Genomic DNA, 13,507 nt, shown 5'->3' with positions numbered 1-13,507 from the left:
TATGGTGATGGTCGTCAATATTGGGGCCCCAGAAAGTGCAGAGTGAGAAAGAGAGTCCTGAAGACAGGACTCTGAGACCGTGGCATTGAAGAGGCAAGCAGAAAAGGGGATCCCTCACAGGAGCTTGAGACGCAGTTGAAAACTAGGAGGGACCGTGTCACAGAGGGGAGGGAGGAGAGGGCCAACGTGAGGTGTTTGTCTGTGTCGAGGACTGCACGGTAGCCAGGCAAGCTGAGAACAAGATGTGGCCTTTAGGACACTTTTAGTCCTTGACTTGCACCCCAGGGCCCTTGGGGTGTTGTTCATTAAACAAGAGAGAAAGGACTGCATCAGCTGAAAGGTCTAATGGTTCCCAAAGATGAGGGAGGTGTTAATGGGTGAGAGGATGGATTCAGTCAGTGCACTTCCTTCTCTCCCTCCCTGGGAGGGACCTGCCTTGGAGAGGGAGAGCGTGCAGCTGGGACCAAGCCTTAGATGTTGAAGGGAAGAACCTCCCTGATGAAGGGGAGGAGTAGAGGGTACTGTGGGCTCAGGGTGTCTGAGAAGCTAACCAGCTGTGGTTTTGAAATTCTGCAGTAGAAGGGAAGGTTATTTGGGGGATGGAAAGGAGCAGGTGACGAGCTGAAGGGAAGCAGGGTCATGGAAGTAGCTGCTGGCTGCAAGTGCCCCCTCCTAGTTCTACCTCAGAAGTGGTGTGATTTGTTTTGAGGGCTCAGCGCCTTCTTGTTTCAACAAACCATCCACCACCAGCTGCTTCCCCAACCCCCAAACAGCCCTGAGCATCACCCATCCAATGTTGAGCCCTTTCTGCCTACCCAGTGCCGGAGACCTTGCTCGGATACAGGCATGACGTGAGACTCTAAGAGCAGGTGAGGCACTCAATTCCTCTGGTAATGGCAGATACTTCTCAAAAATGATGTTCTCTGGGGCTTGGAGGCCCAAGTCGAAAGCTCAGACCGTGGAGTCAGACATCCTGGGCGAGTCTTACCTCTATCAGTTCATCTCCCTGAGCCTCCAGCTAATCAGTCTTAAAAGTGGCATGATACCTAGTAGCAGCATTGTGAAGATTAGTGGGCTAACGTGTGTAGAGCATATGACACAGCATCTGACACGTAACATCCCTTTCAGCTGTGGTAGTTGTTATTGGTATTATTTGCAGGCACCGGGGCTGGGGCCTTTCAGACCATCTGTCTCTTCGTTTGGATGGCAAGTTTGGATCCGTCTTGATGCTTTGCTCAGTAGCTGGTTTTGTGAGGAGGACCTCCGGTCTTTGCTATTGCCCTTGGCCATTCCCCACCAGGGCAGCAGGAGTCGGGTTCCGCCGGAATGACTCAAACTCTTTGTTATCCGCAGAAAATCCTTTGAGTTTGAGGATGCATCCAGTCTCCAGTCCCTGTACCCCTCTTCTCCCACTGAGAATGGTACTGAGAGCCAACCCAAGTTTGGATCCAAAAGCACTTTAGAAGAGAATGCCTATGAAGATATTGTGGGTAAGCAGGGGTAGAGTGGCGGGCTGGCTTGTCTGTGGTGCTGCAGAGGAATGGCTGCAGGAGGGGCACTTCCAGGTTCCACTTCATTCGCTGTGGGCAGACCTGGCCCAGCTTCTGGAACTTCTCCAGGAAACGGGCATCAGAGAAAGCAGCTTAAAAGACTGAGCAGCTAAGAGATTAAAGCCTGGCCTTGAATGAATCGGAACCCAAAGGGCTTCTGGGACCACAAGAAGGGGGAAACCACATCATCCCTTCCTTTTATTTTCGCAAGGCTTTGGAGTCCAACAGGTGCCCTTTCTTAGCTGTGTATCCTTAGGCAAATCACTTAACTTTTTTGGAACCTTTTCTGTTATGAAATGGTGATGATGATATTTTGATGGTAACAACAACAATAATAATAGTAATAACATTTCACAGGATTATTGTTAGGATTAAATGAGATAAAATATATATCAAAGCACCTAGCACAATGCCTGGTCCTTAATATGTATCTCACCTACTCTTCCCTTAAAGTAAGTGGTGTCAGAACTGTGAAAGTATCTGAGATTTCACTCTGCCTGCAAGCTAACAAGTCTAGCCTGCCCCAGTTCACAGATGCTGGCAGAAGACACAGACACTTGGATCACAGACAAAGGACTTTGTTACTCATGGCACAGCAGGCCACGTGAGCTTGATGTTCACATGGGTTCCCCTTGCTCGCCAGTCCCATGCAGCAGTGGGGAGGAGGCCCAGGTAGAGGCTGCACACGTGGTGGGTCTGCATCCCAGCTGAGGAACCTCAAGCTTAGGAAACCCCAAGCTTTTCAAGGGGCTGCTAGCAAACCTTTGCCCCATAAGGAGACCTTATCCTTTTCATTCTGGTCAGCAAACAAATCTGCCTCTGCCCTGGAGGGAGACACTGTCTTCCAAGGCTGTTTGCTCTATAAACATCTTTGAAAAGATAGTCTGGAACCGTTAATTCCTCTTGCTCAGAAGGTCAGCAATGTAGGACACCGTGGAGAATGGCCCTCCAACAACTGGGAGAATGTTGTGTTGCCAAACTTGTGTTTGAGCAACAGCAAAAAGCCCGTTGTCTAGGCTGGGTTGGGTTTATTTTTGGCCTTTATTTTAATTCTGGCCTCATTCTCTTCAGTGGGGGGCTTCAGTTTTGTTCAAGTAAAGCGTGTGTCTCAGCGTAGGTCTCTGAAGAGAAAGGAAGGTCAAGTGCCCTTGCCCTTGACCGCTCCTGCCCTCATCTCTGTCTCTTTCTTATCTCTGCCTTAGGCCGGGGTTGGGGGCTGAAGAACATAGTCTTAGTGAGCATGATACAGAGAGGAGTGGCCCTAGTGGAGAACCCTCCAGGTAAGACTGTGGAATCTTCGGAAGAGAGGGTCCTCTATTCCCTGATTTGATTGGAGCCATCAGTTTCCCAGTTTTCTCCGTACAACTTGCTGGGCCAGGATTTCTGGGAAGCCAGCATCAGTGCTCAGGTCCACACAGGCACTGCTTTCCCAGGATGGGAGTGTACAGTATGTAGCCGTCCGAAATTCGGTCATATCAGAAGGACTGTGGGAACGAGATTCCCCAGAACAGCAAACGGGTTTGGGGAGGGAGGCCTCTTCCTTTACTACTGGGAAAAAGCTTTGTATGCGCGGTCGCCCAGAGCTGAGGTCCAGAGCTGTGGGGATCAGGGGCACAGCCCCATCTGCCTCCCACCCCTGAGCAGGGTACAGGTCTATTTCCTCCAGTCTGAGAGGAACTGTCACGTGTCGTTGCTGCCCAGGGCCCTTGGGAGCACCCGGTGTGGCTGCCGCAGGGGACAGGGCAGACTCCAGTGTTCAGCTGCCCCCGCTCAGGATCCAGGCGCTGCCGACGCTGGGGCCTCACTGCTCGCTCTTCTCGGAGGAGGCTTTGCAGCCTTTCTGTGCTGCCCAGGGATCTCATGCGGGGGAATGTTCTTGCATCGGCTGAGCTGGAACAGAGAAAGGGCTGCTTCAACCTTTTCTCCCTGTCCAGAGTTCCATAACTGCAGGGCTCTGTTCGGGGTTGTTTGGGGACGGTGTGTGGTGTGTGTGGGGCACGGCGGGCGGTGAGAATTTTGGAGGCACCGTTCTGGGCAACGGAACCGTTCTCTGGGCGTCCCGAGGTCAGGTTAGAAGAGGAAGGGGGGAGGCTAGCGTATCTGAGCCTCAGCCTCCTCACTCAGTGGAGGGGACTTCCGGCCACGTCGAGATGTTGCTCAAGGAGGCAAGAGAATAGAGGAGCAGCCTGGTTGCTTCTTAGCTGGACGAGCCGGAAGCTAGGGGTGAGGGCTGGTACGAGGTGAGGTTGGGGTTGGGCCTGGGGCATGTTCCTTAGCTGCTCAGCTAGCTTCTGGGTCTTTGGAGCGTTGTGTAGAGAGTGGGGGGAGAGGGATGGGGAGGAGGGAGGAGGGAGGGCACCTGGGTGTTTTGCGTTGCCCTTGTGGTGTGAGGGTAGGGTGGGCTTCAGCGTCTCCGGTTGTTCAGTGCCCTGGGCACGTTTTTCTTCTTCAGTGTCCCCCTAGCAGCCCCGTCTGAACTTCTAGACCTGACCAGGGAGGCTAGAGGGAAATACAAGGGAGAATATCTCTCTTTCTCTCAGATTCTGGTTGACTTACCCTTTCTCCTTCCCTGGCGACAGGCCCAAGAATTTGGACCCACCCCCGTAGAGGCTCTGGTGGGGGGCCCTTGTTGCTGAACTCTGAATGTCACTTTCACTTTTTGCCTCCGGTTGACCAGTGCCTGACTTCCTGGGAGCCTTCTCTGTCTTCTTGGCCCAGCTTGTGCTCTGCGAGGCTGAGGTGCTCGGGTTGGGACTATCCAGCTCTTTCTTGTGCTGCCTCCCTTGCCCAGGGCCAGATGGAGCTTTGTTCTGGGGGTGTGATAATCGGGCTGCGGCAGGAGGTGGGCGCGGGCCAGAGCTCCCGTGCTGAGTCTTTGTCTCGGGGACCAGCCCATTGGTCTGGAGTTCCTGGTCTGTAAGAGGCTGAGGGCCAGTTGGCCCAGACACTAACACGTCTTCTCCGTGAGCCCTGGACCTGAACGAGGGGCCCTGGGGAGTGTGCTAGCCTCCTTCCCATGCCAGGCACGACACCTTGGGAACTGGGGTGAGATACTCCAAAGCAGGCTGAGGTTATCTTGCTAATTTGCAATAGAGTGGTTCAGAAATAAAGTTACTGCCATGTTGCTTTGTGGGGCTGGTTAATTCTCGCCTGTCCAATTTGACATCTGCCTCTGGAAGATGCTGCTATCCTACAAAGCCTTATAATCGTTTGCGTTCTGAGCCTGACAGTTAAAAATGCACCCAAGGAAGCAGCTTATTAGAGAGTTATGTGGAGTGGCCTCGGCGCCTGACCAAGGAGCCTGGGCTGCATTCCTGCAGAGATTCCCACTCCCATCAGCTAGCTGGGGCTGAGGGAGAGTTTCCAGGAACTTGAGCGGGGTGGGAGCTGGGGACGGAGCCAGTCAGCCTTACTGCAAAGCTTTTTGAGCCTCTGCTCTTTCTGCCTTCTTCTCTCATTTGTCCCAAGGCTGGGAGACAGAGACATCTAACAGCATAGAGGCTGCCGCCCAGAGGTGCAGTCCAGGGAACGGTGCCCGGGCAGTTGGTAAATGTTGTCCAACCTCGGAGGGTGGTAACAACTGGCCCCTTAGAGCTCCCCATCTGATGTGCTATGTATTGTCGGGGGAGTTGGGCCCCTAATCTGGCCCTGTCTCCACTGTGCGAGGGAGGGGAAGAGGCTGAGAACCAGGAGAAACAGCTGGTTGGAAGCAGGAGAGGGCTGGGGAGGGAAGCTGCAGACCCATGGCCCTGGCCATGGGTGTGGTCTGGGAAGCTTAAGATTCCGTTTGGGGAAATTCTCAGTGCTTGTGCACAGACACACACCCCTTCTCTAACTGGTTCTTCCAGTTGTGCGTTTGTTGGGGGGTGGGGTGCTTGGCACCTGTGGTTAGTGACCAAAGGAGACGTCGGGAGGAGTGGGGGCAGGGCTAGGTGGGACTGGGTTCCTCCTTCAAGAGGATCCACATGATAAGTCTGGGCTCTGACCAGCGCCTTTAAAAGAGTGCAAAGCAGAAATTCTTGGCGATGCCCCTGTCCCTTGTCTCATCAGCAAAGCTGGGAAAGGTTGAGACCTCTGGCTTCCACAGCTGGGCTTGATGAGATGGAGCTGCTCAGGCCAGGCCTCGGGGGAGGAGGGCCTACCTCTTCTCTCTCTCCAAGGGCAGCGTGGAGTGCCCTCGAGGAAGCTGCGTGGGCAAGAATGCAGGTGAAAGTCTTGAGGTCTGCCAGGCTTCCGGTCTCCCATCCACGTCCCTGCCAAAGCTTCCCCAGGTTTCTCCCCTCGGCTCCAGCTTCTTCTGCTTCGCTGTGGCTCTGCTCCTCCAGAGAAGGTTCCGAGCCCGGCTCTCCAGCCCTCCTCCTCTCCCAGCTCTGAGCCATTGCTTTGGGATTGATTTGCTCTCAGCAGATTCCATTTAGTGGCTCTAGGCCTCGGGGACTGCTTGGTCTCTGCACATCTGCATCCCCTGGGCACCCTTACCACCTGGACAGATGGCTGGGAGTGTCTCCGTGAGGCAGCTCCAGAAGGGTAGTCAGAACAGTCCAGGAAGCTGAGAGTAATAGGTGAACGGGGGCTGTGAAGGGCCCAAGCTAAGGCTGGGAGGCAGGGCTTGGGCCAGGGCCAGCCGTCATTTCCTGGAGAAATGATTAGTGGCCTGGTTATATCAGAGAGGATGTTAACCTTGCTGGAGAAGAAAGAGGCTGACGTTAGGGCTGGGCAGTCGGGAGGAGCAGGCATTTAAGGCTTTCCTGAAATTTAGTTTCCAGAGGCAACACTGGGCTTGAGAGCCTGGTGTTCCCAACTGTTTTCAGTTCCCAGGTTATCACTGATGTGCATCTGTTACTTCCCTGGGCCTCAGTCTCCTGCATCTATTTCTTGGAGCTTTGGATTTTTTTTTTTTTTAAACTTTAAAAAAAAATTCTTATTTATTTTTTGGCTGTGTTGGGTGTTCGCTGCTGTGCACGGGCTTTCTCTAGTTGCGACGAGCGGGGGCTACTCTTCGTTGCGGTGCGCGGGCTTCTCATCATGGTGGCTTCTCTTGTTGCGGAGCACAGGTTCTAGGCGTGAGGGCTTCAGTAGTTGTGGCGCGCGGGCTCTAGAGCGCAGGCTCGGTAGTTGTGGCTCACGGGCTTAGTTGCTCCGTGGCGTGTGGAATCTTCCCAGAGCAGGGATCTAACCCGTGTCCCCTGCATTGGCAGGTGGACTCCTAACCACTGCGCCACCAGGGAAGTCCGGAGCTTTGGATTTTATATTAATGTTCACAGCTTTGATTCTGGGGAAAGAAAGAAGGGAGAGAGGAGAAGGAGTGAAGGAGGGAGGAAAAGAGGGTTTGCCTTGGGACTCACGTCATGGCACTCAGAAGCTATTAGGAAGTTTAGAAACATCTATCTAAAGCAGTGGTTCTTAATTGGGGGGGGGTGGGGGGTGGGGATGGGCATACAGTTTCGTCCACCCATCCACTCATCCACCTTTCCTTTCTTCCTCCCTTCCTTTCCTTTTCCTTCCTTCCTTCCTTCCTTCCATCGTCCATCTGTCCACCCATCCACCCATCATCCATTTATCCACCCATCTGCTCAGGGGACATTTGACAGTGTCTGGAGACATTTTTTTGGTTGTTACAACTGGGGATGCTACTGTCATCTGTCTAGTGGATTGAGGCCAGGGTTGTTACTAAACGTCCCTCAGATGCACAGGATAGTCCACCACCACAAGAATTATCCAGCCCCAAGTGTCAGTAGTTTGGAGCAACTCTTCTAAAGGAGTTGAGACAGAGTCGTCCTATAGGTTGGGGGATGATGATAAGGACTCTGGCTGGTCATCCAGCCCAAAGCAGTTTGGATTTGATGAGCCTGGAATAAATGTTCTTCCTGACCCCTTCTGCTCTGTCCTGTTTCACAGGATCAGGAAGACTATGCCCTGGCTTTCTCCCGTCCTTGGTCCCCCAACCTCACTGCTGTAGGATATATGTTGGAGAGGGACCAAGACATACAGAGTCTATCCTGATTCCTCCCGAAGTGCCCACAGTGGGGTAGGCTGGAGAAAACATGCAGGGGATGCCAGGTTTCATATTTGGCTTCTGGAGGCAGGGTTGCTGGGCCAGCTCTGCTTAGTCAGGGCTCTGGAATGGAGACAAGTCATTTTCATACCATGACTGTGTTACAGGAAAACGTCTGTTCAATTGCTGGGGACTCTGCTGGTGTTGGGAATCACTTAATTCAGTCCCAAATCCTTCCTTGACCCATCTTTGACTCATAAGTTTACAGAGATTTGTATTGCTCCCATGGCAGTGTAATTAGCTGTGACCGAAATCCCCCCTTCACAGCCCCCCCATCCCTCCCCCCTACACCTCTGTAAAGGCATTTCCTAAGTTCATGGTGGTTTTCCATGATAGTAATAAGTAGATACCGCAACTGGGGGAGATCTTGGTTTTGGAAATGGAAAAATCTGGAAGAAGCATGTAGGGATTTGGTTTTTCTCCTGTGTCCTATCCTGGGAAAGCTTACACACCCAGTGGCCTTTGTGGCTAGTCTATGGCTCTTTCTTCTGTCTGCTCCCTGAGAAGTGACGTCTGAACTCCTCTATGGTGGGAGGCACGGGCAGGCATCCCTGGGGCTCAGTGATCACCCAAGCTCAATCCCGCTGCTGATCCGAGAAGCTGGAGTGAGCCCTGCTAGCAGCTTCCTGTGTGCCACCTCCAGCAAAGCCGCATTCTGGCCACTAGTACCTGTGTCCCAAACAGTGGCCTTGATACCGAGGGGAGGCTAAGGAAAGACAAGATGAAGGGCAGTAGAGGGCAGTATTTACTCACAGTCCCCGTGGACCTCGTCACCACTGTGATTCTGCTGCACGACTGTGGTTCCAGGACTGACCCTGCTCATGATAGTATTGTATTTTAGAAAAGTCCAGGTATGTGTTGGCAGGAAAGGGGCAGGAGGGCATGGCTTGTGGGAAGGGGTTGCTCTTCAAGGACAGGGACTATACTTTGGACTTCCTGTGATTTTCTCGTAGTGCCAATACAGTGCCTACCTACTGCCAGGGATTGTAGAATTGAGTCCTGAGAAGGGAAACAAGAACTCCCCACCAACCCCACCCCTCCAGCCCAAACTCCTTTCAGGCCTTTCACATCTCCCATGTGTCGTAGCAGGAGAGTTTATGCCAAAAGGGGATTGATGACCATTGTCTTTTTGCTGAGGTCTGTGGTGGAGGAAGCGGAGTGACGCTGTAGTCAGATCAGTTCATTGAACAAATAATACTGAGCGCTCACTACTTCAGTGGACCAGACAAAAGCCCTGTCCTGAGAGAGCTGTGGCACAGTGTACAGGCAGGAGGGAGGCCTGGTGAAGCCCGGCTCCCTAGCGTTCGCAGAGTTCCCTCCATGCCCATCTCCAGGAGTGGTCCTCAGGGAGCAGCGGGTGAAGGGACAGCCGTGTGACCTCTGAAAGCCTTTCCCACCTTGAACTGTATATCTCTGGGGCTTTCGCAGCAAAGGGACTGGAGCCAAGGAGAGACGCCTGGTGTTGGCTTTGTCCTCTGGCTGGGCACAGGCATGGGTGACTGAGCCAGTCTTGTGCAATCCCTGAATTTACAAAGCAGAGGCCAGGCAAGGCTGAGCTGAACTGGAGGTGGGGGGTTCAGCTTCTGGACTCGGAGCCAGGATCTGTTTGTAGCCTCCCCACTGCAGACGGGCAGCTGCATGACTCATGAGCTGAAGGGCCAGGCAGAAGCCACTCTCTTTGGCTCACAGGAATTCTGCTTGTTTATGTGTGTGTGTGTGTGTGTGTGTGTGTGTGTGTGTGTGTGTGTGTGTTTCCTTCTTCCCTTCTCCCCCTTCTCTAACTTTTCCTCCTCTGCAGGAGATCTGCCCAAGGAGAATCCATATGAGGATGTGGACTTAAAGAGCCGAAGAGCAGGACGAAAATCCCAGCAACTGTCTGAGAACTCCTTGGACTCTTTGCACAGGATGTGGAGTCCTCAGGACAGGAAGTACAACAACCCGCCCACTCAGGTAACAGCAGCCCTGACTTGGGTGTGTAGGGTCAGCACGAGGCGTGGGCCAGCTTCCGCTCAGGCGTTTTGCCTCACTAGTGCTAGGCGAAGATGACGTCAGGGAAGAGCTCTGCACTCAGGGACTTCTGCCGTGTCGATATGCTTGTGGACAATCGAGATGTGCTCTTAGGGGCACCCTGTCCCACCTTCACTGCTTGAGCTCTGAGCTGCAAAACTAAGGCAGGAGCCCCTGTAGTCTCCTGTCTAATCATTATTTCTCCTCCCCTTCCTGGAAACAGGAAGACAGGGCCCGGGTTGGAGTCTTGGTATTCCGCAACTCTGGCAGAACTGACCTCAGCACTGGCATTTAGGGGGCAGGCGTAGGCCTAAGAACCTGATTTGGAGAACTAGACAGGTGTCTCCAGGACCTGGAACCACTCCCACTGAGTAATTGGTTGAATGGATGAATCTCCGAGGAATGGACTGATAGAGGCAGAATGAGAAGAAAGGTGAAGAGTCGAAGGAAGCTCTTAGACTGTAGCTCATTCTGGCCTTGTCCATGGTGGGCAGGAGGCAGGAGGATGGAGATCCTATCTTGGACCTACCCAAGCAACTCTAACTCTCCTAGATTTTTTTTTTTTTTTTAATAAATTTTATTTATTTATTTATTTATTTATTTATTTATTTATTTATTTTTGGCTGCGTTGGTTCTTCGTTGCTACACGTGGGCTTTCTCTAGTTGCGGCGAGCGAGGGCTACTCTCTGTTGCAGTGCACAGGCTTCTCATCGCGGTGCCTTCTCTTGCTGCGGAGCACGGGCTCTAGGCGCGTGGGCTTCAGTAGTTGTGGCATGTGGGATCTTCCCGGAACAGGGCTCGAACCCGTGTCCCCTGCATTGGCAGGCGGATTCTTAACCACTGAGCCACCAGGGAAGCCCCTCTCCTAGATATTTTATAACACTGGTTAGAGAATATAAAAATTATTTCTTCTGGCTCCGGAATGATGTGAGTTTTTATAAAAGATTTACCTTTCTAATGTGCTCTGTTCAAATAAGCTTCCATTGAATTTGTATTTCCAGACTGATTGGGTGGGAAGGGGAAATTGGGGGATGGGGGGGGGGGGAAGGAGGACTTGTTGAAGAGTGATGAGAGGCAATGCCAGATCCAGACGGCAGGTGGAAGGCATGCCAAGTTTGCAGGGGTGCTGCCTTTTTGGTGGTGAGCAGGATCCGCCGAGAGTAAGGTGACCTGTGCTGAAGGGTGTCAGTCTAGACAGAGGGAGGCAGAAAGTAGATCCGGGCAGGGATGGGAGCAGCCCAGGACCATGTAGGTAAGGGAGCCACTGGCTCCGAGGCCTGCCTTGCCAGGCTTTGGTGGTCAGAGCCCTGTATTCTCCCTGGAAGAAGTGAGCAGGGCTGGCATGCTCACTTGACATGTAGATTCTGGCGTCTGCTAGAGAAGCCTTTTAGGACTAACTCAGGCAGGGGCTGAGTGGGGAAGACTGGCTCCGTCGACCACACCCAGTAATGAGCAGAGTCTAAGCCTTGTCCCAGAGCTCAGGAGGGGCCCGCAGAATTCTTGCTTGGCCTTCTTTTTCCACTCAGATGACAGCCCAGTTTTCTTGGTCTCTGCTTTCTTTTTTCTGGAAGAAGTAGTTAAGCTTCCTTTGTGGAAGCAAGTATCTAATCTAGCCCTGACCTGCTGCTCAGCAGCTGAGCTCTTAAAAGAGGAAACCCTGGTAGATGGAAACTCCAGGTGGGATTTGGAGGAGTCTGGGATGCCAGCCCGTGTCTGCTCTGTCCAGGTCCCAGCAGACAGGTGCCGGCCAAGGCATCTGTGCTGAGTCCCTCTCCCATGTCCCCTCTCCCATGCCAGCTCTCCCTGAAACCCGGCAGCCAGTCCCTACGCAGTGGGAACTGGTCAGAAAGGAAGAGCCACCGGCTGCCACGATTACCCAAGAGGCACAGCCATGACGACATGCTGCTGCTGGCTCAGTTGAGCCTGCCATCTTCACCCTCCAGCCTCAATGAGGACAGCCTCAGCACCACGAGTGAACTGCTGTCCAGCCGCCGGGCCCGCCGCATTCCCAAGGTAGCCTCCCCAGCTGGAGCTGGCTGGGGCTGGGCAGGTGGGCAGGCAGGCGGTGGCTCTTCTCTCTTTCCCCCTCCCTCCCTCCCTCCCTCCCTCCCTCCCTAATCTGGGCCTGCTTCCTCAGTTCTCCTGAAATCAATTTCAGGTCCAGGCACTGGCCTTTCTTTTTCATCTGGCTAATTTCCTTTTCTTATCAATAAAGATGCACTAAGTGATTAATGCTGTGCAGATGTTAGGGGAAAACAGGCTAGCCTGGCCCCCAGGGAGTGCTCCACGCCACTGGGAGGATGGAAACAGTCCTTAGGAAGCTCCGCATTAGTGAGTGTGGGGTGCACGAAGTCTCTGTGTACACAGAAACATCTCCAGGCTTTGAAGGACCTAGGACTCAAACATGGGTCTTCCTTTCTATAACTCTCAGAATTGAGAGTGTTCAGCAATGATTTGCACACATAGGCAGCCAGGCCCAAATCCCCAGCCCAAAGCAGCAGGATTTAGCCAAGTGGTATTTTTAGCCTACAGACAATGCTTGGGTATATTGGGAATTTAGCTCCTTCCTGCCAGGGCCCCAGGTTGTAGCCCAGAGGGGAAAGGCTCAATCCTTGTTCCTGTTATTGCCTCTGAGCAGCTCTTTGTCTCACTTGGTTCAGGGACTCTTGAGACCCAGGAGCTCCCATCCTGCCTAGTTTGATCACAGTTCCTTCCTCTGGGGAGCTAAGTGTAAAGTCCTTGTCTTAGGGGCAGGAGACCACTAAGGGGACAAGGAGATGGGGAGCCACCAGTCTGCCCTTGGGGCCAGTGCAGCAGGGAGACCAGTACTGGGCCCAGTGCGGGGAGGGCAGAAGGCTTGTACCAGTAAGGGAACGGACGGCCTCTGCAAATCAGCCTTCTGAGGAGCAGGGGCAGTTGGTGTTAGGGGTGCCTCACCCTCCCTGCTTTTCTCACCCAGCTTGTCCAAAGAATTAACTCCATCTACAATGCCAAGCGGGGAAAGAAGAGGTTAAAAAAGCTGTCCATGTCCAGCATTGAGACATCATCACTGAGAGGTAGGCCTGGATGCCCGAGCTGGCTCAGGTTTCTGGGGCCCTTGGGCATTAGAAGTGGGGAGAGGCATGGAGTTGCCTCAGTTTACCCTTCCATGGGGCAATCGTGGGCTCCTCCTGTCTTCTAGGAGGGTAGAGCCCTGCGAAAAAGTGGCCACATAGGAGGGGAGGGCCAAAGAGGGAAGAAAGCCTTGGGAAGGGTTAGTGCGGACTTTGGGCTGTGAGGCCCTGAACAGGAAAGTGGGTGTGGGAATCTGCATCTGGCAAAAGGAAAGGCCAGACTTACTGAGCACTGTGGTCTGTTTCCCATTTCAAATCTTGGCCTCCTGGAGGCAAGACCCTTGTGTTCCAGGCTGATAGGCCTCTCTGCTGGCTCAGCCTCCAACTTCGGCCCTCAGCTTGCCCCAGATCAGGACTGGATGGATAGGGGTTTGTATATAGATTAACACCTGCAGTTTGAGCTCTGAGGGACCCTGGCCCCGGGCCACGCAGCACCTGGCCAGGGGCCCATTGGAGCCCGGACGAGGTACATCCCTCATGAGAAGAGTTGGGTGGGGGGGCACAGAAAACATTTGCTGTGGGGCAATGGCTCAGCAAGCATGCACTCTGCTCTTAACTTTTCCAGATGAGAATAGTGAGAGCGAGAGCGACTCTGACGACAGGTTCAAAGGTGAGGCATGGCTCCCCAAGAGCATGGAACCCTCTCCTGCCCTGGCTGTGGGGAATCAGCCTTCCCTTCTCTGCACATACAGTTCCAATATCCCAGAGTGGCCCCGTTTGGAGAGGCGATGGCAGGCAGGATACGAGGCCAACAGAGCAAGGAGCTCTAGGGGAGTCCATTC

At 53.3% G+C, this 13,507-nt stretch overlaps 1 protein-coding gene across 14 annotated transcripts in view; it reads left to right on the top strand.

Annotated features, from left to right (window-relative positions):
• The window catches only part of DENND2B (DENN domain containing 2B), a 180,634-nt gene that overhangs the window by 147,311 nt on the left and 19,816 nt on the right, over window positions 1-13,507 (top strand). For 13 of the 14 annotated variants that reach the window (XM_068556571.1, XM_068556576.1, XM_068556565.1 and 10 more), the window contains 6 exons: window positions 1,354-1,490; window positions 2,753-2,830; window positions 9,404-9,555; window positions 11,410-11,625; window positions 12,572-12,668; window positions 13,291-13,335. In XM_068556571.1, the coding sequence (XP_068412672.1) occupies window positions 1,354-1,490; window positions 2,753-2,830; window positions 9,404-9,555; window positions 11,410-11,625; window positions 12,572-12,668; window positions 13,291-13,335 (725 nt within the window). The remainder of the gene's footprint in view (window positions 1-1,353; window positions 1,491-2,752; window positions 2,831-9,403; window positions 9,556-11,409; window positions 11,626-12,571; window positions 12,669-13,290; window positions 13,336-13,507) is intronic. The other variant, XM_068556574.1, reaches the window with a different exon arrangement.

Source organism: Eschrichtius robustus, chromosome 11, assembly GCF_028021215.1.
Source record: "Eschrichtius robustus isolate mEscRob2 chromosome 11, mEscRob2.pri, whole genome shotgun sequence".
NCBI classification, from domain to species: domain Eukaryota; kingdom Metazoa; phylum Chordata; class Mammalia; order Artiodactyla; family Eschrichtiidae; genus Eschrichtius; species Eschrichtius robustus.
The sequence above is the reverse complement of the archived record's forward strand: the minus strand, read 5'-3'. Positions and strand labels throughout refer to the sequence as shown.